The 24,891-nt window shown below is 47.7% G+C and overlaps 1 protein-coding gene across 1 annotated transcript in view; it reads right to left on the bottom strand.

Moving 5' to 3' along the window:
- Positions 1 to 1,568: 1,568 nt before the first annotated feature.
- ZNF488 (zinc finger protein 488) overlaps positions 1,569 to 24,891 on the bottom strand; it is a 45,510-nt gene continuing 22,187 nt past the window's right edge. The window contains exons 2-4 of the mRNA XM_006276181.4: positions 18,782 to 19,004; positions 4,268 to 4,496; positions 1,569 to 2,965 (exon numbers count right to left, since the gene is read on the bottom strand). Coding sequence (XP_006276243.2) covers positions 1,812 to 2,965; positions 4,268 to 4,496; positions 18,782 to 19,000 — 1,602 coding nt within the window. The 5' untranslated portion in view covers positions 19,001 to 19,004 and the 3' untranslated portion in view covers positions 1,569 to 1,811. The remainder of the gene's footprint in view (positions 2,966 to 4,267; positions 4,497 to 18,781; positions 19,005 to 24,891) is intronic.

Here is a 24,891-nt window from a genome sequence, read left to right as displayed (position 1 = left end):
GTGACAATATTGTAACTGGGAGACCCTTAGCTGGGAGACTGAGTGAAGTTCACGTCCTCTCATCTTTGAACAGTTATAGCATGAACCAAGAGGGTTCAGAAAAAGGAAGCAAAAATGATTTTTGGCCTAACAATTTGCTACAAGGATGGAAATTGAAGAGACTGGGACTATTTGTTTTAGATATGAGATGAATAAAAGGGAATGTGATAAAGATACTGGGCACATCTACATGAGACATTTACTGTGCGGTTGACTAATTAGCTACGCAGTAAATGTCTCAGCATCTACACATGCAGCCCTATTAGGCTGGAGTAAACTAATTTACTCAACAGCAGAATAGTACTTGTAAATACAAGTACTATCCTGCTGTGAACTAAAAAACTATGCAGTAATGCATGTGTAGGTGCTTCCGTGGCCGGCTGGGACATGAGGGTCATGGCTACTATTGCCTCCCGAGTCTGGGGGGGCACCAGGTTGCCGACCGGGAGGGGGACTTCTGGTTTTGCGGCTGGCACTTCCAGGGGGTGCATGGTCAATCTCAGGGGGTGCACGTGCACCCGCGTGCACCCCCTACACATTGCCAATGACAAGGGTGCTTCAGTGCAGGAGCTGCCTGCCAGCTAGACCTGTACTGAAGCACCCTCTGGCCCTAGCCTTTTTCCCTATAATTCCCATTTCAGGGAATAAACTGAGAACAAATTGACAATAAAAAACAGTTATACCCTGTGGGCATAACTGTTACAGAGAGTTTAGTACTTTCTTCAGAAAGAACACTGGCTCATGTCCGACACATACTACTTGGCTTCATCAGCCTTACCCAATAAATTCCTACATTTTTACTTAACTTTTTGAAAGAGCTTCTTTCAGCTGCTAGCAGCAGAGAACCCTTACCTCAGAGCTAAGCACATCTGACACCGTTTAACAGAAGGCACTGGTGACACATAGGCCCTGCCTACTTCATTAACATAACCAGGAATACACCACAGACACATTCTGTCCTTGCTATCTTTGTACAAATCTAGATTTCAAGGGAATAATGGACTTGGGCTTGCACCTGTTCAGTAACAGTGAGAATGAACCACATTTCCTTCTGTATCCAGGTTTGCAATAAGACATTTCAGAGGTGACAAAGCCAAAAATAGAACCTGGCTCTGGTATTTTCTACCATATTTTTTGTGAGTTTGGGGCAAACCATTATATAGAGGGTCATTTACAAAATTCTTATCTGAGGCTGGATATCAAATCCCTCCAAAAGCCATGGGACTAGCTTCAAGATCATCGATACAACCAAATGTGCATTTCCCTTTGGGTGGGTGTAAAACCTTCAGTACATGTGTCCTCTTCTGGTGGCCAGTCCACATGAGATGAAAGGAAGCCACTATAACAGCCACACAAAGAAGTTATTCTTTTAGTTTAAACATTTGAGTCTCATCCTCTTTAGTGCTGACAGTCCCAGATCCTGGAAGGCAGGATGCCTCACTGATGTATTCTGCTCACCTCTACAGCAGTTTGCATCTTCAAGCAAACAACAGATCCTCAATTCATCCCAAATTAATACTCTCTTCCAATTCATTTCACTCTTTTATTTCCTCAAAAATAGATCAACAATGGCTTGGTTGCATTTTCAAATCTTACAACCCACTTGGAGTCCTGTAAACACTTTTATCTTTCTCATGAAGTGTCTATCATAAATTATTATAACCAGTTGCTTCCAATAAGAAATTAATTTAAACACAAAAAATGATACAAATGAAAATGTTTTTCCCTTCCCCCTTCCTACCCAGTCTCTTGGCAGGATCAGTCTAATGGCTCTAATTATGAGAGGTCATGTGCCTTGATAAATGGTGGCGTTCCCGAAAGTACTCATGGCATATTGGACACGTTAGCTTCTCTTCACGTCTCCTCTTGCACTGAGACTCAGCAGAGGAGTATTCTTTTTTATGATGGGATCGCATGTGGAAGACCAGGTCAGACGTCATACGGAAAGAGAGGTTGCATTTGGCACACCAGTTCTGGGCAGCCACACCAAAGGAGGTGAACGTGGGAGGCAGCAGTGTCAAGGAGGAGGAGGAAGAGGAAGTGGTGGTACTCTGCAACTGCCCTCCCATTTGTTTGTGCCACGGTTCTGAGGAGTATGAGAAAGCTCCAGTCTGAGTAATGCTGGTCTGCAGCATCCGAGAGTTACCCACATCACCAACAAAGAACTTGGAATTCAAAAGATTACCATAGCACATGATGTCTGTGGTGGTGATGAAGCTAGATAGGTCCCCCAGACTCTTTGTTGAATCATTCACAGGGTGAAGGGAGTTTACCGCTCCCTTGTCCACTACACATTTGGTGGGTTTACTAAAAGCACTTTTCTGCTCACCTCGGGCTCTGGTGGGCCACACAAAGGAGAAAGCACTACCAGAAGAGTTCAGTGCTACATCCTTGGGGATCTGCTCCTTTCCATACTGGACTAGGCCATCTCCTTGCTCCAGTTCCTTAGCTCTCTCGCTTCTCAGCTTGTCCTTTGTCCTCCTAACCTCAGTGAAAGCACTCTGTTTCTGCTCTGAGTTGTCCTTCTTAGTTGCCTGCCTCCCTGAACTGATCTTCCAGAAGGAACCACCCAACACGTGCTCCCCACCCACTTCCTCCTTGCCCCCAAAGCTGTGCTCCTCCCCCAGGTTGTTGGTTTTCTCTAACAACACTGTTTTCCTGCTCCTGTTTTCCACCTCTTCTGATTTTGTTCTCCTATCGCCTGTGCCATGGGCATCATCTTTCTTGGCAGACATTTTGATCTCCAGGTCCCTCACCAAGCTGTGAAAGTTTGTGGCCTGCTCAGCTATGTTGCTTTTCAAAGCCTTACGGTCCTGGAGGTTTCTCCACAGCGGGGCGTTCTTCTCTGGGATGCAGAGGAACCGGATATGAGAGAGATACGAATGCTCACATGTAAAGACCTGGTCACATTCGGGGCACTTCAGCTCTGTGGAAACAGACAACAGCCAATGAGTTCTGTACAGTCAGAGGCATGGATGCACATCGTACCCGACTGCTCTCAGCGATGGGAACAGAAGCCAGGAATAACTCCACTGATTTCAGTAGGGGTTGAATGATTGTAAAGTTAATACAAGTGCTGAATCAGGTCCTATGTCACTATAGAAAGTGCCATGAGTGCACATGGGAAGTGCTTCATACACATTTACTTCTGTGCTACACACAGCAGTGCTAACACTTACGCTGTTAAGCCATGTTCTCATCCAATAAAACTTCATGGTAAGCACTAGCCTGAATCAAACCCTCTGACTTTAGGGTGGTTCAAAGCCTAAACCCAGATCTGCACCTACACTTCCCAGCAGGACCCTAGCTTTGCCACAGGCTGGATACCAAGCCCACTGTAACACTGAAACGAACTGAGTAGATGTCAAAAAAGCAGGGTGCACAGGCTGTGGCCTTAAGTAACTACACAGCTTACTCAAGAAGTTTAATGTTTTCTATTTAAAAATCCTCTGAAGATAAATCCTGAAATCTGTACTCCTTGGCTCTCAGCCAAGTGATTCGTTGAATATAAGTGAGCTTCTCCCTATGGTGGTAGAAGTTATCATTTAAAGATGCTCCCTATCAGGAGACTGAAGGAGTTGGGTATTGGGACATGGTTAGTGACTAGTTAGGTTAGTCAGTGAGAGAGATACAAAGGGTCTGCAGAGGTAGTTTGCTCCACAACGAAAGTTTCTTCTCATTCATGCATGCCTGTCAATACCCAGTGATCACTAACTCCTGCTGCTATCAAGACCTGGGCTAATGTAGCAGACTAAGGTACATCCTTAGCATGAGTTATACTGAGGGCCAAGATCAGTTGCATCATTCAAACCAAACTCTGATCCCCTCCCTGGTTTCCAGGGGAATAAAAAGGACATGACGTATGGCTGGTTTTTCCATGGGAATTTTCAAAGCCCAAGGGAATTAGATACCAAAATGTCCCTTAGGCCACTTAGAGCATTAATATAGAAAAGGCAAAAACACATACAACACTCCCTGAAAAGTGACAATGAAAACAGCATCAAGGTTTCCATGTTTGTTCTGCCTCTCAAAGGCTCCAGCATGGGGCACAAGTAAAACATTTTCTTCTGCCTGCCCAGCCCTGAAAACCCAATCTAAGGTAACAGTTAAGCTGGGTTCCTTCCCATTCAAGCAGCATTGCCTACAACAAAGATACAGCAGGCTGACTTCAGCCCTCCCTGACCCTGGGGAAATCTTAGTTTCTTGCAGTTAGGCCTTTTGTACTCACCATTTTGGAGAGTTCTGGCTTTTATCTCATTAAAACCAAGGAGGCTGGAAAGCTCTGCATCATACCAAACAAGGAGCTCCTCATTTCTGTTTATTCTCCTAGTAGACCGGAAGTACAACTGACTATTTTTTAAATAGGCTTCCAAGTTCTGTTCCTTGCTATTGGCAGCTGCTTGAACAAGCCTCATCCAGGGCAGTCCAGTGGGGCTATGCACTGAGGAGACATCTACCTGTGAGACATAGGACAGAAACAAAAACTTTAGGGATTTTAAATGCTCAATGCAAGATTTTCCCCCAAAATTCATCAGAAAAACCCATTCATGTCTGCTTCATATGTGAGGCAATTTGTTAAGGGCTATGGTCCTGTTTCTTATGCACATAGGGTTTGATCCAAATCTGACAGGAGACATTCCCAGCGAATGGATCAGGTCTATGGGGTGAAATTCAAGGGTACGTGGAAGGCTGCTTATGGCAAATGACACACAAAAGTCTCACTTAGACCTGGTTTAGGTGGTTTATTGAATTTTTGGGGCCTTCTCTTGTTACCCTGCATACAGATAAGTTTCATCTTATGAGTGTTTTTAGAGAAAGAAATAGCCCAGTTGACTCCACTGGATTTGGTCACATGTAACCAGACTGCTGGATAACCAATAACAAAGCCCTGGCAGATGTTACACTTAGAAACCAATCAACCTGTTAATCATGAGTGCCTGAGTGCCCTCAGAGGTTGCGGGGGCACAGCGAGCTCCTGCAGGCAGTGGCAGCGCTGTTGGCAGCAGGAGCATGGCAGTGGCAAGCAGGGAGCTTCCACAGGTGGCTGCAGTGCTGTTGGTGGCGGGGGTGTGGGGGGAATGGCGAGTGTCAATGGCAGTCAGTGACCACCCGCAGATGCCAGCGGTGGCATTGGTGGTGAGAGGGAGGGGGTGGCAAGCAGTGATTGCCCACAGGTGCCACCAATAGTGTCAGCAGTGCCTTTTCTCAGGGGGTGCACCGCCATGCTCAGGGCATGCATGTGCACCCGCATGCACGCCCTACACATTGCCAATGCTGTTAATCATACCATAAATATTAACCCTGCCACACATTCAGGAAAATGGCACGACAAAATGATGAACAAGCCACAAAGATATTCCACAAAAGATGTGTAACATATTTGGGGTTGCTTTCCATCGTACCTTAAATCAGGGATTTTCAACCTTTTTTTAAGGAATGTACCCATTCTGGGTACACTTCTGTTGGGGGGGGTGGGGAGGTAGCAGCCGAATGCAGAACAGGGTGGGGCTTGCATGCGATGGTGCAGGGTGGTGGATGGCAGCAGCAGCTACTGTGTGTGAGCTCCCCACCCCACGTCTGGCCAGGCAGCATCTGTGCAGCCCACAGAGGGGAGCAACTGCCCTCACCCCACCAGCCCTGCTCCTGGGAGGCAGAACTCCATGTCTCACCCTGACATAGCACAGCACTTGTTTTGCCCCTTAGTTCCTATAGGGGCTGTGAAGCAAGACATGTTCTGGTACAGTGAGCCATGGTGCTCACCAGAATACAGTACCAGAATACACCTTGATTCCTAGCCCTCACAGGAGCCTTGGGGCAATGTAAGCATTGTGCCAGGTTGGGACAGGATGACTACTTTGCCCCACAGCTCCTAGAGGGCTGCAAAGCAAGGCACTTGATGCATCCTGGCCATGGGAAGCCTGGGACTAGGGAGAGGTTCCCTAATCTGAGGGTCCCTGTGCACTGGGACCTGAAAAACTCACTTGTGCAGCTAGGCTGTATACAAGGTTTTCTGATATCCCAGTGCATGGGCCTCTGGCACCAGCCCTAGGGCAGCCTTGAGGTTGGGACCAAGAATCAGCTATTTATTGGTTCCAGTCCCATGACCACAGTGGAGTCTTGAACTTCCCCTGGTGCATTTCCAGAACTGAGACCAACAATCAACTGATTGTCAGTCCAGGTCCCAGGTTCATGGGCCATGCTGGGCTGCAGACACCCAACTTTCAATATGCAAGTGCAGGGGGAGCCTGGGATCATGATCCTGGACTTCTCCTGAACTGGCAGCTAGTGATGGTGCTATTGGTTCTGATCCCCAATCCCAGAATTGTGCAACCTGTCTGCACATGTGGTGTGGCAGGAGGCATGGTTGTTGGGATGGGAGATCAAATTCCATCAGGCTTTTAAATAAACGTGTGCTATGGTCCTAAAGAACACATTGCCAAAGCTTGGTTTTGTTCTTAAAGAACAAGCTTAGCTTACTGCTGTACACAACTCCTTTTATGGTTACCATTTTATACCATATAATCTCACAGAATTAATTTAACCGCATGTGCTGTCTCACAAAGAGAAGTACCCCAAAATACACAATACCAGAGATTACTCAAGTTTACTAGTAACCATGTGGTGTCTTTAGAGGAAGCAATGCAGAGAGACTAGACTCTTACCACACAAAAATCAGATCCTACCCCTTCATTTTTTAACAAAGAGAGCCAAGTTACTGCTTATACCAAGGATGGGCAAAATACAGCCAACAGACTAGATCTGGCACACTGAGGGATTTTGACCAGCCCATGGTGGGTCCCTTGGTCCTGCCTAGCCCAGGCACAGGGGGCAGCTTGGGCCATGGCACATGTGGCTGGTCCTCCTGACCCTGGGCGCACAGCAGGGCTGGGGTGGTGCAGTGGCTAGACTCCATTTCTTGGCAGCCCAGGTGGTGGTAGCTCCTTCTGGCTGCTACTGCCAGGCTGTCCCGCTTCCTGGCCACCTCGGACCATCCTCACCACACCTACCATTGGAGGTAGGATCCACACTGGCAGGGTGTGCAGCTGGGTGGCTATGGTGGGGCTGTGGGCCAGTGAGGAATGGCATTCAGGAGTGAAATGGCCAGGCAGGGCCAGGGAGACCCCAGGATCTTGGAGCAGTAATAGCACGGGGCTGGGGCCAAGGGCAGAGCCATGATGTACTGCCTGCATGGCCCTGCAATGGGTGCAGGTTTCATGGGCAGAGGTTCGCAGGGAGTGGATCGCAGTTCTGCCCTGGCTCTGGCCCCATGCTGTCATCACCCCAAGATCCCAGCCCCAGCCGCAGCCCTCCACCTCCCTGCAGCCTCATCCCATCCATCCGGCCATGCACCCTGCCTGTGCAGCTGCCTGACGGTCTCCATGAAGATCCTGGGATTGTGGAGCGGTGACAGTGAGAGGCCAAGTCTGGGGCCAGGGCAGAGCCCTGTTTCTATGGGCAAGGATATGCAGGGAGTGCATCACTCCCCGAGACAGGCAGGCAGAGCCAGGGAGACCCTGGGATCTTGGGGTGGTTATAGCATGGGGCCAGGGCCTGAGGCCAAGCCATGATCTGCTCCCTGCATGCCCCTGCCCATAAAACCCACACCCATCACAGGGCTGTGCAGGCAGCAGATCGTGGCTCTGTCCTGGGCCCCAGCCCCGTGCTGTCACCACCCCGCAACCCTGTCCCATGACCCCAACCTCACCTGCCCATCCTGCTCCCGAACACTGCTCTCCATGTACCTGCACCCCCATCCCACATAGAGAGTTTTGGTGAGTTGTTGGGTGAGGGAATGCTGACCCAGCCTGCAACAGCTCAGCAAAACTCCTTATGTGGCCCCTGAGCCAAAATAATTGCCTACCCCTGGTTAATACTAAATTTAGCGTGGCTTAGGCTATCAAACCCTTCACATAAATGACAAAGTATTATGGGAGTTCAGCTAGCTACTTAACTAACATGAAATGTATGACCCTAATAAGCATAAGTGGTGGTGAACAGGTTGGTATTGACTTGGAAGGATGTTGGCAGTGGGGTCCCACAGGCCTCAGTCCTTGGACCTGTACTCTTCAATGTCTTCATCAGTGACTTGGATGGGGGCATGACATGTACTCTGTCCAAGTTTGTGGATGATACTAAATTGTGGGGTGAACTGAACACACCAGAGGGTAGGGAACAATTGCAGGAAGACCTGGGCAGGTTGGAAAAGCGGGCAGAACACAGTAGGATGCAGCTCAACAAGGACAAATGCAGAGTGCTGCACCTACGGCATAAAAACATCCAGCACATTTACTGGCTGGGGAATGACCCTCTCAGCAGCACAGAAGTGAAAAGGGATCTCAGAGTCATAGTGGACTCCAAGATGTACGCAAGTGTGACGAAATCATCAGCAAAGCTAACCACACTTTATCATGCATTAGCAGATGCATGACAAATAGATTCAAGGAAGTGATACTTCCCCTCTATGTGGCATTGATCAGACTGGCATTGGAGTACTGCATCTAGTTTTGAGTGCCATCTGTAAGAAGCATGTGGATAACCTCAAGGGGGTCCAGAGGAGGGCCACTTGTATGGTTAAGGGTTTGCAGGCTAAGCCCTATGAGAAGAGACTAAGGGAACTGAATCTCTTCAGCCTTCACAAGAAAAGGCTGAGAGGTGATCTTGTGGCCACCTATATAATTCATTAGTGGGGGGCAGCAAGGAATCAGAGATGCTCTGTTCACCAGGGCACCTCTTGGGGTAAATAGGAACAATGGTCACAAGCAGATTTAGGCTAGATATCAGGAAGAACTTCTTCATGGTAAGGGTTGCCAGAATTTGGAATGGGTTTCCAAGGGAGGTGGTGCTCTCCCCTACCTTGGAGGTCTTTAAGAGAAGGCTGGATAGGCATCCGTCTGGGCTCATCTGATCCCAGCACTCTTTCCTGCCCAGGGCAGGGGGTTGGACTCAATGATCTGTTGAGGTCCCTTCTGACCCTAGCATCTATGAATCTATGAATCCTAACCAAAATAGGTTTGTGCTCATCCTCTCCACTCTTCCCATGCTCCTGGGGCCAGGTTGGAGAGGCTGCAGGAATGGTTGCAGGTATGTGAGACCCTGCAGGAACAGCCTCAGTAGTTGAAGCTGCCCTTGCCCCCTGAAGTATAGATTAGGGGTCCGGAAGGGGCAGGCAGTGGACAGAGCAGGGCACAGCAGGGTGAGGTCTTGCCTCTGCCACCCTTAAATGCCACCAGTTACACCAGTGATTCTCAAGCATTTTTGGCCTCAAGCCACCTCCCCTCCCCCCTCATATCTCTTCTGAATTTAGACCTCAGAGATGCTTAATTAGGCAGCTGTGAAATTCGGGAAAGTTATGGAGTTGTTTTTTTAACAGTGCATTTCAGCACTGGTATGATTTCCTCTGGCAGGGGAATGAAATACATTCTATGTTTTGGGAAATATATACATGTCCACACCAAAAATATGTATATATATATGTACACACACCATATTTACCTGAGTCCAAGATAAAAGCTTTTTCCCCTATCAGAGAGTGTGGGGAGGGAGTGCATGGTGGGGTGCAGGTAGCAGAGGGACAGACATGGGGGGATAGGTACAGGCATGGTGGGATAAGGGGCAAGGGAGCAAGGAACAGGGGTCTGGCCCCTTGCCCCCTCCTCCCCCCCAGCACCCCTGCTTTCCCTGCCACAGCAGTTGGGGGAATGAATTTAAGATGAACTTCCACTAATTAGATTCTATACAGAAAAATGGTAACACGTAAATTTAAAGTTGTCTTGGATTCAGGTAAATATGGTAATGTATACCTTTTCAGGTGTGAGAGTGAAGTGTGCCACCAATTTTAATCCAGGAAAAAAGTGCACTGCAGGTATCAAAGTTTAGGGAACACTGCCATAACCCTTCAACTCATTGCTTTCCCATTACACATCCCACTCCTGAATGGGTCCATTTAAGTAGGGCTCTTGGATTACCTCGCACTCAGCAATCTAGCCTCATTCTAATATTCTAAAAGCCTTAGTCTGTCTGTCTGTAACGCTGTATTCACACTCTGATTGGTTGTCTGAAACAACCAATCAGAGTGTTCCAAGAGTGTTCCGGGCAGGTGGCGGAGTGCTGCCATGATGGCGGGGACAGAGTGGGGGTGGGGGGAGGCGAGGCCAGTACCACAGGCCTTGCCAATGCCCCCTCAGCCCTGCTCCCTGGAGGTGGCAGTGACAGTGGATGGAGTGGGCTCGGACCCCAAGCGACGTCGGGGGGAAGGGGGGAGTGGCCCTGGGCCCCAGACCCAAGTGGTAGAAGCACAGAGGGGGAAGAGGGGGAATGGGCCCAGACAAGGGGAGGCAGACACAGGGCTCCGTCCTCACCCTGCCCCCCACCCCCTGTCATTCTTGATGGGCAATTTGCTAGTATGTTGAGACAGGTCAATGCAGTTCTCCTCAGTTTACAGATGAGGAAGCTGAGAGGGGCAGAGATTTGAGGGGTGGAATCCTATTTTTTTGTATGCTTAAATGGCACTTAACAGCTGAATAAATAGCCTTTTTTGCACTTACTCCCGGTTTGCAATTCTATTACCCCTGCAATGTGGATGTATAAGCATTCATGTGGCTGGACAGATATGTGGCTGTGTATGTGTATCCCTGAGTGTAAGTCTCAAAATAAGAACCCATCCATGTCTTGTGGTACACTGCAGTACAGTCTTTAGTTATACAATCATGCTATTTTTGCCTCAAGCCCTTCTTCCCCTTTCCTTCCCCCACACTTTCCTACTCCCATCCTCCTCCCATCTTACTCCTCTAGCAATGATCCAGCTAGGCAATATTTCCATTTGTCCTCATCTTGCAACTTATCTTATTTACTCTACACCATCTGAACCTTGCATTGACCAGGGACTTTTATTTTCTGAAAGAGATTTTCTTTGGTGTCTACCACAACAGTATTTGCTTTATTTGCAGGCTGAGAAGGGGATGGGATGGGCTTTCACAGCTCAGAGAGGAACAGGGAACAGGTCAATGTCAAAATATACAGGAAAAAAAAGTCACATCTAATTTCTGAGAATTTAAGTGATGGCTTTGGAAGAGAAAAATTTGGGAACGGAAAATATTTAGTGGTGAGCACAAGCTTGATTTTCTTCCTCACTAATTCCACTGCAGCCATACAATTTTTCTTCTTTTGCATTGGAAAAAATGTTTCTTTTCTGTCCTTTCAGTTTTTTCTTTTGTTTTAACTCTCTTTGGATGACACCTATCATGCAAAAATGTGATCATGGTAGCAGCATGGCTATAAGAATGAAATGTTATGAGACAATTAGTGAAAGAGATAATTAAGTAAGGAAGACACTAAATAAGCAAGCCCTGCAACTGGCTCCCTTTAAAATATACAATAATTCAAAATGACTGCGAAATAAAAGAACCTGACAGTGACACAAACATGCAGTGGTTGTAACTACCAGCTACAACACAGGCTGTGACTAATTACGTCTGTTCCTTGAAATTGCTGAGCACACACCCAAGTGCTAAAGACAAAAATGTGGCCATAAGAAAGAGGGCTGAAAATGTATAAAGGAAAAAGTGAGCGTGCAGGGCAAAGTGGAAGTGTCTGGCATGACAAGAAAGTGAAAAACCAAGGGGATTTTTGGTTTGTAGGAGGATGTACCCACAGATCCATAACCCAGCCCCTCTGTGGACAGTGGCTATAAATTCCTTCTGCCTACAGAGAACAGCTTAGTGAACCAGGTGGGATTGTTAATCTAATGTAAAAAGCTTTCAAGGCCTTGTGAGGGGAAGATAAGGAAACTCACCTCTGTCCTCCAGATTCCCAAGAAGCCACACGCAGTGGTAAGTTATGGGGCAAAGAACATGAGGGCTCAGCAGGTCAGGTTGATTTTCAGATGTTTGGTTTATTTTGTTGGTTGGAACAGTCACTGCTTGAATTCCTTTGTTAGTTTTTGTGGTTGTTAAACTGGGAGCCCTTGGCCATAAAGGAAATGAGAGAAAAAGAGGATTCCCATGGGAACTAAAAGATCATAGATCATAGTGCCTACTCAGGGAGACCCTGGCTGGGGAAAGTCCTACCTGAAAGTCTGCGAGATTGCTATGGACAAAGATGACAGTGAACCTAAACTGTTGAATTGTGATTCATATTTTGCCTCATCCTAGACAGTGAGTAGGTGGATGGGTGCACACACACACATGCTCCTTTTATACAGCTTGTGTTATAGTGGAATCCGGTTCTTGGTAGGTTCCCCAATACTATATTAAGAAGACATAAGTGAGGATGTGGAGGATGTGGAAATCACTCAAAGGAGAAGTTTTGCTTCTGGAACAGTTACCAGTAGCTTCTCAGGGAGCAGTTTTAATCCTAATGCTATCTTCCATATTTAAAGCAACCTAGGCACTGGAACTAGATGTGTCCTCATGAAATTTTAGATGACACTAGGATGGGAAGTACAGCTAATAGAGAACTGAACTGGATTATTATGCAAGAAGGTTTAAATAATCTTGTGGAACAGAGCTTCAGAAATGCTATGAAGTTTAACCATATGAAATGCATTCATTTATGGACCAGTAACATGGACTTCAGCTATAAAAGGGGGATGCATAAACTGCAAAGATCTAAGGAAGACAGGGACTCTGATGTATTGGTCAAGTGGAGAATGGTCATAATCTGCCAGTGCAAAGCAGCCAATCCTAGGTATATTAAAGTACATTAGTGCCCCTGAGCAGCAGAGACAGGGAGGCACTAGTACCATTGTACCAGACATTAGTAAGATCCCATTTGGAATACTGTGTGCAGTTCTGGTTACTGATGTTCAAAAAAAGTTTAACTTAACCCAGGATGAGTACAAAGAAGGCCCCCTGAGCTGGTTAAGGGAGATGGAGGTTTTTTCTTATGAAAGAACAGAAGGCATGTCTAACAAGTTTTGTGCTCTGGGCAAAAATCTGCTAGGGCCGGGGTGGGGGGCAGTTACCAAGTGCCAGAAAGCAGGGAGCGGTCAGTTTTATCTACTCCAGGAGACTCAAAAAGCTTTCTATCATCTCACTAATTGCCCAACCCTTGCTGCAATCTCCAAGCCTGGCTTCTACCACAACAGAGAGGGGCTGTTGCTCCTCTATCAAAAGCTCCCTGAAGAAGCTGCCATTGTGGCGTCTCCTCCTCATCTTCAAAAGGAGGCTGGTCAGTCACTTAGCCAGGGTCGCTTGACCCCAGCATTCTTTCCTGCCCATGGCAGGGGGTCAGAGTTGATGATCTGATTAGGTCCCTTCTGACCCTACCAGCTATGAAACTACAAAACTAAATTTGTGCTTGGGGCTGGTGCCCTGTTCACCCAAACCTAGTCATGATACTATGGGAAAAAAAGGAAATGGCTTAGCTTGTTTACCTTCACAAAATGCAAATTAAAAGGGCACATAATTGCTCTTTACTAGTACAATTGTAGGGAGAACATTAGGGAGCAAGAAGACAAAAAACTAGGGAGGAGTATAAGAGTATTGCATAGGCATGCAGGGATGAAATCAGGAAGGCCAAAGCACAACTGGAGTTGCAGCTAGCAAGGGACGTGAAGCAGGGTTTCTACAAATATGTCAGCAACAAGAGGAAGATCAGGGACAGTATGGGTCCTTCACTGAATGGCAGAGGCAACCTAGTGACAGATGATATGGAAAAGGTCAGCTCCCAAACTACTGCAGTTAGCAGCACAGTTTGGGGAGGAGGGAGCAGCCAACAGTGATGAAAGAACAGGTTAGGGACTATTCAGAAAAGCTGGACATGTACAAGTCCATGAGGCTATACGTGATATACCCGAGGATGCTGAGAGAGTTGGCCAATACAGTTCCAGAGCCACTGCCCATTATCTTTGAAAGCACATGGCAACTGGGAGACAGCCTTTATGAGTGGAAAAGGGTAAATATAATAGAGTGCCCATCTTTAAGAAAGGGAAAGAGGAGGATCTGGGGAACTACAGACCAGTCAGCCTCACCTCAGTCCCTGGAAAAATCATGGAGCAGCCCACAAGGAGTCCATTTCTAACCACTTGGAAGAAATGAAAGTGCTTAGAAACAAGCAAGATGGATTCACCAAGAGCAAGTCATGCCTGACTAACCTGATTGCCTTCTATGATGAGATGACTGACCCTGTGGATGTAGGGTGAGCAGTGGATATAATATGTCTCATCTTTAGCCAGGCTTTTAATACAGTCTCCCACAGCATTTTTGCAAACAAGCTAAGGGAGTACAGGTTGGATGAATGGACTGTTAGGTGGATAGAAAACTGGCTTGATTATTGGGCTCAAAGGGTACTCATCAATAGCTCAATGTCTCATTGGCAGCCACTATCAAGTGGAGTGCCCCAAAGGTCAGTCATGGGGCTTGTTTTGTTCACAGAAGTTTGGGGCTGGAAGGGACCTCGTGAGATCATCAAGTCCATCCCCACTGCTCTGGACAGGAAAGACTACTGGGGTTAAATAACCCCAGCAAAGTGTGTATCCAGTCTCCTTTTGAAGATCTCCAGGGTAGGTACCTGAACCACCCTCGCTGGGAATCTATTCCAGAGTCTGGAATAGAGTTTTTCCTTATATCCAGTCTGAAACTTTCTCCTAGGAGTTTATGACTATTGCTCCTGGTTTTCCCTTGGGTGCTCTGGTGAACAGTTGCTTGCCTAAACTCTAATGCTCTCCCCTGATATATTTGTAAGCTGCCATCAGTCCTCCCGAAGTCTTCTCTTTTCTAGGCTGAACAGTCCCATATCTGTTTTTCCCTGCCCAGATGGAGCACTTTACTCTTGTCAGTGTTGAACTGCATTTGATTTTGGTCCACCCATCAAACTAATCTGTCTAAGTCCACCTGGATGGTCATCCTACCCTGATGAGTGGCCACACTGCCCCACAGCTTAGTGTCATCAGCAAACTTTGCCAGTGTCCTCTTCACCCCCAGATCCAGATCATTGACAAAGATGTTGAAAAGCGTTGGTCCAAGTATCAAATCCTGGGGGACCCCATTGGCTACCTTCCGCCAGGTTGACACAGACCGGTCTATTAGTACTCTCAGGGTTCAACGCCACAGCCAGTTTCCCACCCATCTAACTATTGAATTGTTGAGCCCATAGTCCCCTAGTTTTACCTTGAAAGCCTTATGGGACACCAAGTTAAAGGCATTCCTAAAATCCAAATAAGTGACGTCGACCTCATTTCCCTTATCCAGGTAGTGAGTAACCTGGTCATAGAAGCAGATGAGGTTAGTCAGACATGACCCACCCGCGACAATTCTGAGCAACAGCCAGCACAATTTTTTGTCTTCTGCTATCTTATCACATATGGACTCCTTAAGAATTTTTTTGAGGATTTTTCCTGGGGATTGAAGTTAAGCTGATCAGCCTATAGTTCCCTGGGTCCTCTCTCCTCCCCTTCTTGAAGATGGGCACAACTTTGGCCCTCTTCCAGTCTTTTGGGACCTCTTCTGAGCACCATGAATTCTCAAAGAGATTCACCAGCAGTTCTGCGATGACTTTGGCTACTTTGTTCAGCACTCTCAGATGGAGTTCATCCAGTCCTGCTGACTTAGAGATACCCAGCCTCCCTAGCTGTTCCTTCACCAGCATGAACTGTTGGTAGGTGACCATCCCTACTGTAAATATTCTGTATCATATTTGCATTTGGCAGGCTATCACTCTTAGACTGGTGTAATATAGATGTGAAGTATTCATTCAGGAGTTCAGTTTTCTCCTTGGTGTTGGTGAATAGTGGTCCCATGTTTCCACTGGTTTTCCTCCTTGATTTCTTATTGTCCTTGATTTCTTATTGTCCTTGATTTTGGTTGCTAACCTGAATTTGGTCACCACCTTTACTTTTCAGATCTGCCCCCTACAGGTGTGGGCCAATATCTTCATCAATGTTCAGTATCTTCATCAATGATCTGGAAGATGGGATGGAGTGCACCCTCAGAAAGTTTGCAGATGACACCAAGCTGGGGAGAGTAGTAGGTTAGGGCTAGGATTCAGAGAGACCTTGACAAATTGGAGGATTGGACTGAAAGAAATGTCATGAATTTCAACAAGGACAAATATAAAGTCCTACATTTAGGATGGAACAATCTCCTATACCACTACAGACTAGGGAAGGGGTGGGCAAAATACGGCCTGTGGACCAGATCTGGCCCACCAGGCCATTCTATCTGGCCTGTGAGCCCCTAAAAATATTTAAAATTATATATTTATCTTCTCCTGGTTGCCTGTCAAAGATGACAGGAGCCAGGGGCAGTAGGACCCAGGGAGAGCTGGCAGGAGCCAGCTACAAGGCACCCCCATACACACCTCCATATGCTCCCTCAATGCACACTCACACCCCCACCCTCCCCCACACACCACATACCCCTCACCCTCCATAATATACAAGAGTAAGACTTAATTTTAAGCTATTGTGCAATCACCTCTGTGTACACTACACAAACGCATGTAAATCAGGACAAAAATATTTTTTTGAAATCAAATTAATGAATGTTGTAGATGTTCAAGTTTTAGAATATAATTTGGTACTTTTCTGGTTCTGAGATGGCAAAACCCCTTGCTGAAAGGAGTATTTCCAGGGGCAAAGGGAGGGACTTCTGTGGCAAAGTTTGGGGGTTAGGGGCCAGGACTTCTGGTCACAAGATGGTGACCAGGGGGTGGGGTACCTACGAAGCGGCAGGGCTACCAATGCAGCCCAGACCGCTTGCTAAAACTCAATAAGCGGCCCTCCACCCAAAATAATTGTCTACCCCTGGGTTAGATAGTAAGAAGAACTCTCTCACTAGGAAGGTAGTAAAGCACTGGAACAGATTACCTAGAGAGGTTGTAGAAATTCCATCCTTGGAAGTTTTCAAAACCTGGCTAGACAAAGCCTTGGCTGAGATGATCTAGTTGGGGATGGTCCTGCTTTGAGCAGGGGGTTGGACTACGGACTATATGACCTCCTGTGGTCCCTTCCAACCCTAATTTTCTGTGTTCTTCTGCCTGAAAAACTCTTAGAATCAGTGCCAGCAAGTATCTGCAAACTGGCTGTGGATGCATTTAGGCTGATACAAAGCTTCCAGTTCCAGAGGAGTCAAGTTTGAAGTGCTCTTCTGAGTGACATAGCGAGCAGAAGACATCTTAATCACTTTAAGATCAAGCTTATTAAGTTTATGCAAGGGATAGTATGACAGGATTGGGAGTACTTGGTTCAACACTCAGCACATGATACATGAAATGAGGTGTTTGCAATTCCCATGTTGGGCTGTAGAGATAATGCTTTGGCTATGTGGTAGGTACTTGCTTCAGGCAACCAGCAAGAGCCATGATGGGGTCTCTGTTTACGTCCCATGGCACATAGCTCTGGCTGTACAACCCATATCCAAGTCACAGAACAGGCCCCACCCATCAAACCCCAGCAGTACAGGCCAGCTCCAAAGAACCTTTTTTCCTAGAAAACTCACAGGTCTCTCTGGTAGCAAAGACTGAACAAGCCACCTTGCATTAAAGACCAACACACACACAACCAGGCCATAAGGTTTCTTCTTCCTGGGTTCCCACACTCCTTTCGCTGCCTGAAGAAAATGTAAACAACCAAGACCTCCCATTAGCTGCCCCTACACTCTCCTTGCCCTCTCCCTTTGGAGCCTACAAACTTCAGCAGCTCCTGGGCCCTTGGATAGATCTACACTAGTTCAGCACTGCTTTCAAGGGTGTGGCCAAAATATAAGCTTTCTCCCCCTGCTCTCTGTTCTATATGTCCCAAGGGCTGCATTTCTATGTTTGAGTGTATGGAGCAGCAGTAGATGGGCAGGGCTTATTTTTGGCACAATCTCTGAGACCAGCACTGAGCTATGACAGCGCAGACCCGGCTTCATCTGGGCTCAAGGAATGGGGAGGCCTGCTCTCCCTTCACTTCAAGGTTGTGCCTCCTAGGCTTCATCTGGACAAAGCAAGCAGCCTCCAAACTCAGTCCCTTATAATTGATCTAAATAGCATTACCTTGTGCCACACAGACTTCAGGAGTGGTATCTCTATACAGTATTGCATCACACTGTGTGTACATGCCCTCTCTCAGCAGTATCTGCTTTGGCCCCAAGAATCTGTCTTCAAGACTACATCTGCACTATATGTGGAAGATGCAAATGCAGCACTGGAAGGCATATGCAAACTAAATTTAATCTAGCCAGCTCCAGTCAGTACTAGCAGCAGGGAAACTATGGCAGCATGGAGCTCAGTAGCATCCCAAACAGAGAACCCACACTGCGATCAAAGCCATCACTGCCTCCCTGCCACTGGTACCAAAGCTGATGAGATTAAAGCTAACTCAGGTTTGCCACCAGGTGAACAATCATACTTCTGACTGCATAGCCTAAGAGAGAGTACAATCCCAGATGCTGCCTTCTTTGGTCTTAAAAGCTAGCTTGCCCAGTTACAAGCCTTTGGTTTTTCATCTCAGAGTGAAAAAATGCAGAGGTGAGGAGTCATAGCAAACTCTTTGATCCTCTCTCCACCCCCGCTGGGCTTGAAGCAGATCATGGATGCCCTGGGCAAAAATGGGAATAAGCCAAGATATGGTGTGTCATCTTCCCTGTGAAGAAAGTGCCTTTACTAGCCTCCAAGCTAGCATTGAATTGGACCAGTTTCCCTTTTCAGGGCAGCTTTGAGCTATCTTAGGCTATAGATAAGTCTACAGCTTGACCATGCCACCTGTCAAAGGAGGATGTGGTTTCCTTGACTCATTACTAGCACCAATTTCACATTCTCCTACCTTAAATACATAATGGATATTTCTTCGATCAGAGCATTTGAGAGCAATAAAAGCTATAGTGTCCAACAAAGTATTCTGGAGGATACATGGTCCAAAAATGGCCTCTTCTGGGATGTCTTGGGTGGTATGAACAGTTGCCAATACATCTGGAAAATGGTGATGCAGGGCCTTGTTATCACTTGTCCAGAGGAGCTTAGGCAGAGATGTAAGTTCCATCATAAGCCTGTAACAAAGCAAGGAATCACAATGAAACTAGGGGTAGAAAACAGAAGGAGGAGGGGTGAATATTTATTTCTGTTTATTTATTCAATGTCTATACTACCCTTCCCAAAGTCTCTTATCTCTATCATGGCAGGGACAGATATTAAACATAAACAGATGTAAGTGATTGGAAATGGATTCAGATCTGTAAGAACAGAAGTTCAGGGCACATAACTGCTTTCATAATGGCCGAAATTGGTTTAAGATAAACCTGGATGGATGTAGTATTAGACTTTAACTGATTTAGGTTAAATAGTTTATTGAACCTCTGTCCCAGATTCCCTCCAGATTCAAATTAATTCACAGTCCCCCAGCATCCCAGAATGATTTGCACCTCCCCCGCAAACCCCCCTGCCCCACAAGGAGGCTAGCCTTGGCCCCAGCTGTCTGCTCCAGACAAGCAAAGAGGTGTGCTCTAGAGCCCCCCCAAGCTTCTGGCCTGGGCCACTGCAGGCATGTGGTTGCATTTCTGGAATCAAAAATGAATGTCTGTTCATTTGCTTATCAGTTCTATCTACACCGTTTAGACTAACCTGTGAAGATTGAATTGAATCAGCCTCAGGCCTTTTGACTGTCTGTACTTAGCCTGTGTGTTAAGCAAAGGTATTAAAGAACTGGAACTGAATCATAGTGGGGTGGAACATTACAAGGTAGCCAGACACAGACCTAGTGGGGAGCAACACCCAGGCATTTGTGGAGTTTGCTTGGCACATTGGAGCTTGCATCTTTATTAATGTCCAGGCCAGGAAGAATAAAGCCAATCTGTTTTAACTCAGAAATCTTAATCTTGTGCATAAGTCAGTTGGTCTTTTCCAGGGTGTTAAATCACATACTCCAGAGAGCCAGTTGTTCCTACAGCACAGACTGTTTATAGCCAGGAACCTGAAGCTTTGGGTACAATAGGGAAAATCTTCAACTGATGAAAATAAAGCTGAATTAGTTCAGCATAATCTCAGGCCTCCTGTTGCAGGTTACAGGCTCGGGGTCTCTCTCAAGACACATTCCTTGGCTGCTTCAGCCCAGCAAATGGAAATGCTTGGATTATTTTGAATTATTGGGACTTTTCTTCATCAGCCAAAAACTTCCCCCACTGTGCATACTACCTTTTCTTTCGCATCTGTAGAATTACTGGCCCTACTGTCCTGGCCATGCTACAGTTTGGGTGATTGCTGCTGTTGTGTCAGTTGGACACAGAGTTTTCTTCTTTATTTCCTGCCCTGTTTTGTTGAGCAATGTTGTTGTGAGCTGATAAACAGCTGCCAAGTTGCACCCCTGACTAGACTACAATGCCAAATCCAAGTGGAAATTTGGAGTAGTTTGTATTTCATCAGGTGCACAAATTAATCCTATTAAGTGTTTTGGGTTCTTTGTCCTTTAGAATGAGAAGTACTACATAAAAGCAATGGTGGTTTTGGTTTGCCACATCTGCCGCGGATCCAAACTAGAGATGGTTTGATTTCAAATTCTATTCAATCTGAACTTAGAGTCCATGGGGCTGGTTGAATAGAAGGGTCATTTTTGTCCCATCTTGCTATACGAAGTACGTTTGTATGTTTTATTACTGCTATGAAAGCCAGGGCAGATGACTACTCTTCTGCAAATGTTCCTAGGTAAGGATCTCAGACAATAATAACAGTGGAGGCAGGGAAAGTGTGTTCTTGCATCACAGTCAGCTTGCAGGTATTTGTCAGTAATTCATGGGGAAGAAGCAGATATGCTTTTGCCAGCATATCAGGCTTGAACCTGGGAATTCTGCCTGTGGTGAGGCTGAGACTGTCATTCCAGCCCGCTCCAATTTGTTGACTGAAATAGAGCTGTATCCAACTCCCACAGTGATCAATGGGAGGGCCTCATTTACTCCAGTGGGAGCTGGATCAGGTCCATTAAGCAGAGAAAAATTAAGGAGAACAGCACCAAGCCACAAAGATGTCTTAGTTTAATAAATATTGAGAGAGAAGAACTGAAGACCCAGTATAATCCTTCACACTCTGTGCCAACAGAATTAATTTGTTACAAAGCCACTCATGACTTAAACAGCAATGATATAAACCATTCAATGCACAAAAGAGCTGCACTGATTTAACAAGAGTATTTTCTAAATCAATTTAGTTCAATCACTACTATGTTCTCATGGATACCATAGGTCTAAACTTCTAGTTTGCAAATACTTTTAATATTATGCATGAAGCAGTACATTTTGTAGTATCAAGTTCTTAACAGACAAGCCAGGCCAAAGATGGAAAGGGGGAAAGGGAGGAGGGGGGAAGGCCCCTGGAAGATATTACATTTATGACATGATTAACATGTTTATCAAACCATAAATCACAACATGCCACAGGTTCAGCCAATTTATGGCAACATAGAGTGGCAAACCAGCCACATAATTGCTCTACATATAATGTAGAACATCTTTGTGGCTGGTTTGCATGACACTGTAAATTGAATGTATTGCATGTATTTTGTTCCAGATTGGGGCTTCCCTACCAATGTCAACAATCCGTTGATTGTCAGCATTGGCTGAGTGCAGTCCCAAGTCTCAAACTGGACCTGGGACTGCTGCCAACAATGATTGTTGGCACTAGTCCTAGACAGCCCCCAATCCTGAACCAAACCCCAGGGCTGGTACAATCACTTAATTGTCATTCCTGGCCCCGGACAGTCCAGGTCCTGGGGCTACCCCCAGCCTGATTTCTGGAGATCAGGCTGTGGGGCATCTCATGGTCCTGAACCAAGACCCAGGGCTGCCTATGCCTGATCTCAATGCTCAGTTGAGCTTTGAGATCAGGCACAGTCCAGGCCCTGGGTCTGGGACAAAGCCATCCCTGGCCCTATCCACAGGTTTAGCCTGGGGGCAGCCCTGCAGCAGCACAATTGGGATAGGAAGAATTTTATACTGTCACAGGGTGCAACTTCCAGGGATGGCTGTAAAGCCCCTGGAGATCAAAAAGTGGCATAGAATCATACAAAAGCAGGGTTGGAAGGGACCTCAGAAGGTCATCTAGTCCAGCCCCCTGCTCAAATGGGGGCAGGGACAGGGGGCTGTGACTCAGGAGTGAGGGCCACTGGCAGGGCTGGGGATAGGGGCTGTGGTTGGGAGTGAGGGGCAACAGCAGGGTTTGGGGGGCCAGGGGCCACAGATCAGGGGTGAAAGGCACTACCTGAGCTACTGGGAGGCTGCAGCTTGGGGATGAGGGGCACCGCCAGGGCTGGGTGGGAGGCAGGGGGCTGTGGATCAGGAGTGAGGGGCATGGGGGATGGGATGGGATGGGTGACTGCAGGTTGGGTGTGCAGGGCACTGGCAGCACCAGGGGGCTGCGGGTTGGGAATGAGGGGCACCAGCAAAGGGTGGGGGGCACAGTACTGCTGTTTGGGAGTGAGGGGCACTGGCAGTGCTGGGGTCAATGGGTCCAGAGCGAGGGGCAGCAAAAGGGCTGGGGCGTGTGGCTTGTCAGTGAAGAGCAACAGAATCAGCAGGGGCAGGGCACTGGCATGTTACTGCATTCCCCCCTCCCTGTGACAGATGTCCTTTTTTTTGGACCTGGAAATATAGTAACCCTACCCAGCCCCCTAACCATTTTTGTTGCCCTCTGCTTGACTCTCTCCAATTTGTACATGTCCCTTCTGTAGTGGGGAGCCCAAAACTGAACACAGTACTCCAGGTGAGGCTTCACTGGTGCAGAATAGAGGGGAATAATTACTTCCCTTGATCTCTGGCAGCATTCCTACTAATGCATCCCAGTATGTTGTTGGCCTTCTTGGCAACAAGGGCACACTGTTGACTCACATCCAGCTTATTGTCCACTGTAACCCCCAATTCCTTTTCTGGAGAGCAGCTGATTAGCCAGTTGATCCCAAGCCTGTAGTGGTACATGGGATTGTTGCATCCTAAATTTCCTGTATCCTGTACCCTGCTGTATAGGCAGTATGTCCTGCTCTCACCCACTACACATTTACGTTTTTCATTATACAGAATGCTGAAGGGTGCCCTGGTCTTATCATAATGACCACTGGGTTTGTGGTCAAGGCATTATGGGCCAATTGCATGGCTCCATTCCACCCCTACACCATGCCCCAAGTCTCACAGATATCATCTGCACTGATGTTCTGTCTCCTCACTCACGTAGCCCTTCTCTGGGCCCTCAGACCCTTTGGCCTTGGCCAGCCCCACTTTGGGTCCTCAGACCCCTCAGACTCTTGTGCAACCCCTCCCTGGGCTGCCAGTCCCTTCGGTCTTTCACTTGGCCCCTCTCTGGGCTGCCAGGCCCCTTTGGTCTCTTTCTGGACTCTTCTGGTTGTCCATTTTTCCCCAGCCACTCTAGACCTCTGGCCCCTTGCTAGGCCTCACACTACTCCCCAGCCTCTCACTGGGCTACTGGACCCTTCTGATCCCCCTCTCCCTTTCAGCCCTACTGGGGTTACAGATCACTCTTGAGCGTAGGTGATGTGTAGGGAGGGCATGCAGGGGCATGTGACCCCCCTGAGAGCACTGGTGCCCCCCCCCCAACAGCAAGTCTGGCTGGTAGGGGGGCTGAGAGAGTACTAGTGCCCCCCCTGAAATTGGCTCCAGTGGGGCTGGCCACTGGGGGACCCCCACCCAGTCACCAGCTGGCTGCTGGGAGAACATCCCCCTCCCCCCCCCCGGTCATGCCCCACTGCTGCCAACCCAGACTTGAGAGGCAGAGTTGCCTATGCTCTTGATTTGGCTCTTGCTGCCCAGACCTGGGCACTTTGCCCCTCATGGCTACTCCCAGGTGTGACCTTGGATTGATGCCCCTCTCTCTGCCCCATCTGGGCCCTTTGCCCATCCTGGCTACTCCCAGGGGTGGCTCTATCCACACCCTAGGCACTTTGCCTATCATGGCTACTCCCACATGTAGCCCCTTTCTGCCCACACCTCAGGCATTCTCCTCATACTTACTCCCAGGTGCAGCCTTAGGCACTGGCCCTGATCCCAGCTTTCCTCAGGCACTCTGCTTGTGGATCCACTGGTCCTCTCACTCTCTCTGGGGCTGCACAGTCCCCCTCTTTCCTGGCCCTTCTCCAGGCCTGCATAGTCCCACTCTTCCTCCTTCCTTTGCTGTTAGGGTGTGGTCCCTTAGCCTTTCTCCTCCACAGAGTAACCCACAAGGCAGTGGGAGCTGAGGCTTTAAGGTGCCCCATATTTGTTTTTCACTAGGGTGGACCATGCATGGCATTTCATGGAGGCTGCCCCACTACAGGCAGCCCCACCATGCTAGCCAGCCTCAATAAGGTACAGTTTCAGGTCCTACCCAGGACCATCCTCCAGGCTATCCTTCCCTGGAGATCCTGATGTTACACATCACTCCTGAACTATGGGCTTCCAAACCCATTCATTGCTGTTCTTGGGCTACCGACCTTCGGGCCCCCTGGCCCCAGCTCAGGCCCTAGTCTCTCTGGGCTCACCTTTAGCTCTCCTCTGGGCTCCAGACTCCTCATTAGACCCCCTACATTCAATCCCTGTTTCTGGGCTCACCCAGACCCCTCTCTGGGTCCTCTTCATTTGTCCCCTCTCTCTAGGCTCCCCTGGACCCCTCAATAGGTCTCCTTCATTCAGCCCCTCTCTCTGGGCTCCCCAGACCCCTCACAGGTGCCCTACATTCAGCCCCAATCTCTGGGCTCACCCAGATCCCTCACTGGGTCCCCAGGAACTTTCACCAGCTCCTTAGATCCTACCCAAACCTCCGAACTGCTTCAGATTTTGCCCTCCCTACTGACCTTTTGGAGCTGTAAACATCTTGCTGAGGCAATCTCCAGAACTTACTGCCAGCTCCTCTCAGGGCCTGGGCTTACACCTACTCTAAGTCCAGACCTCATTCCAAGTCAGATGA

This window comes from Alligator mississippiensis, chromosome 6 (assembly GCF_030867095.1).
Source record: "Alligator mississippiensis isolate rAllMis1 chromosome 6, rAllMis1, whole genome shotgun sequence".
In the NCBI taxonomy this organism is placed as follows: Eukaryota; Metazoa; Chordata; order Crocodylia; family Alligatoridae; genus Alligator; species Alligator mississippiensis.
The sequence above is the reverse complement of the archived record's forward strand: the minus strand, read 5'-3'. Positions and strand labels throughout refer to the sequence as shown.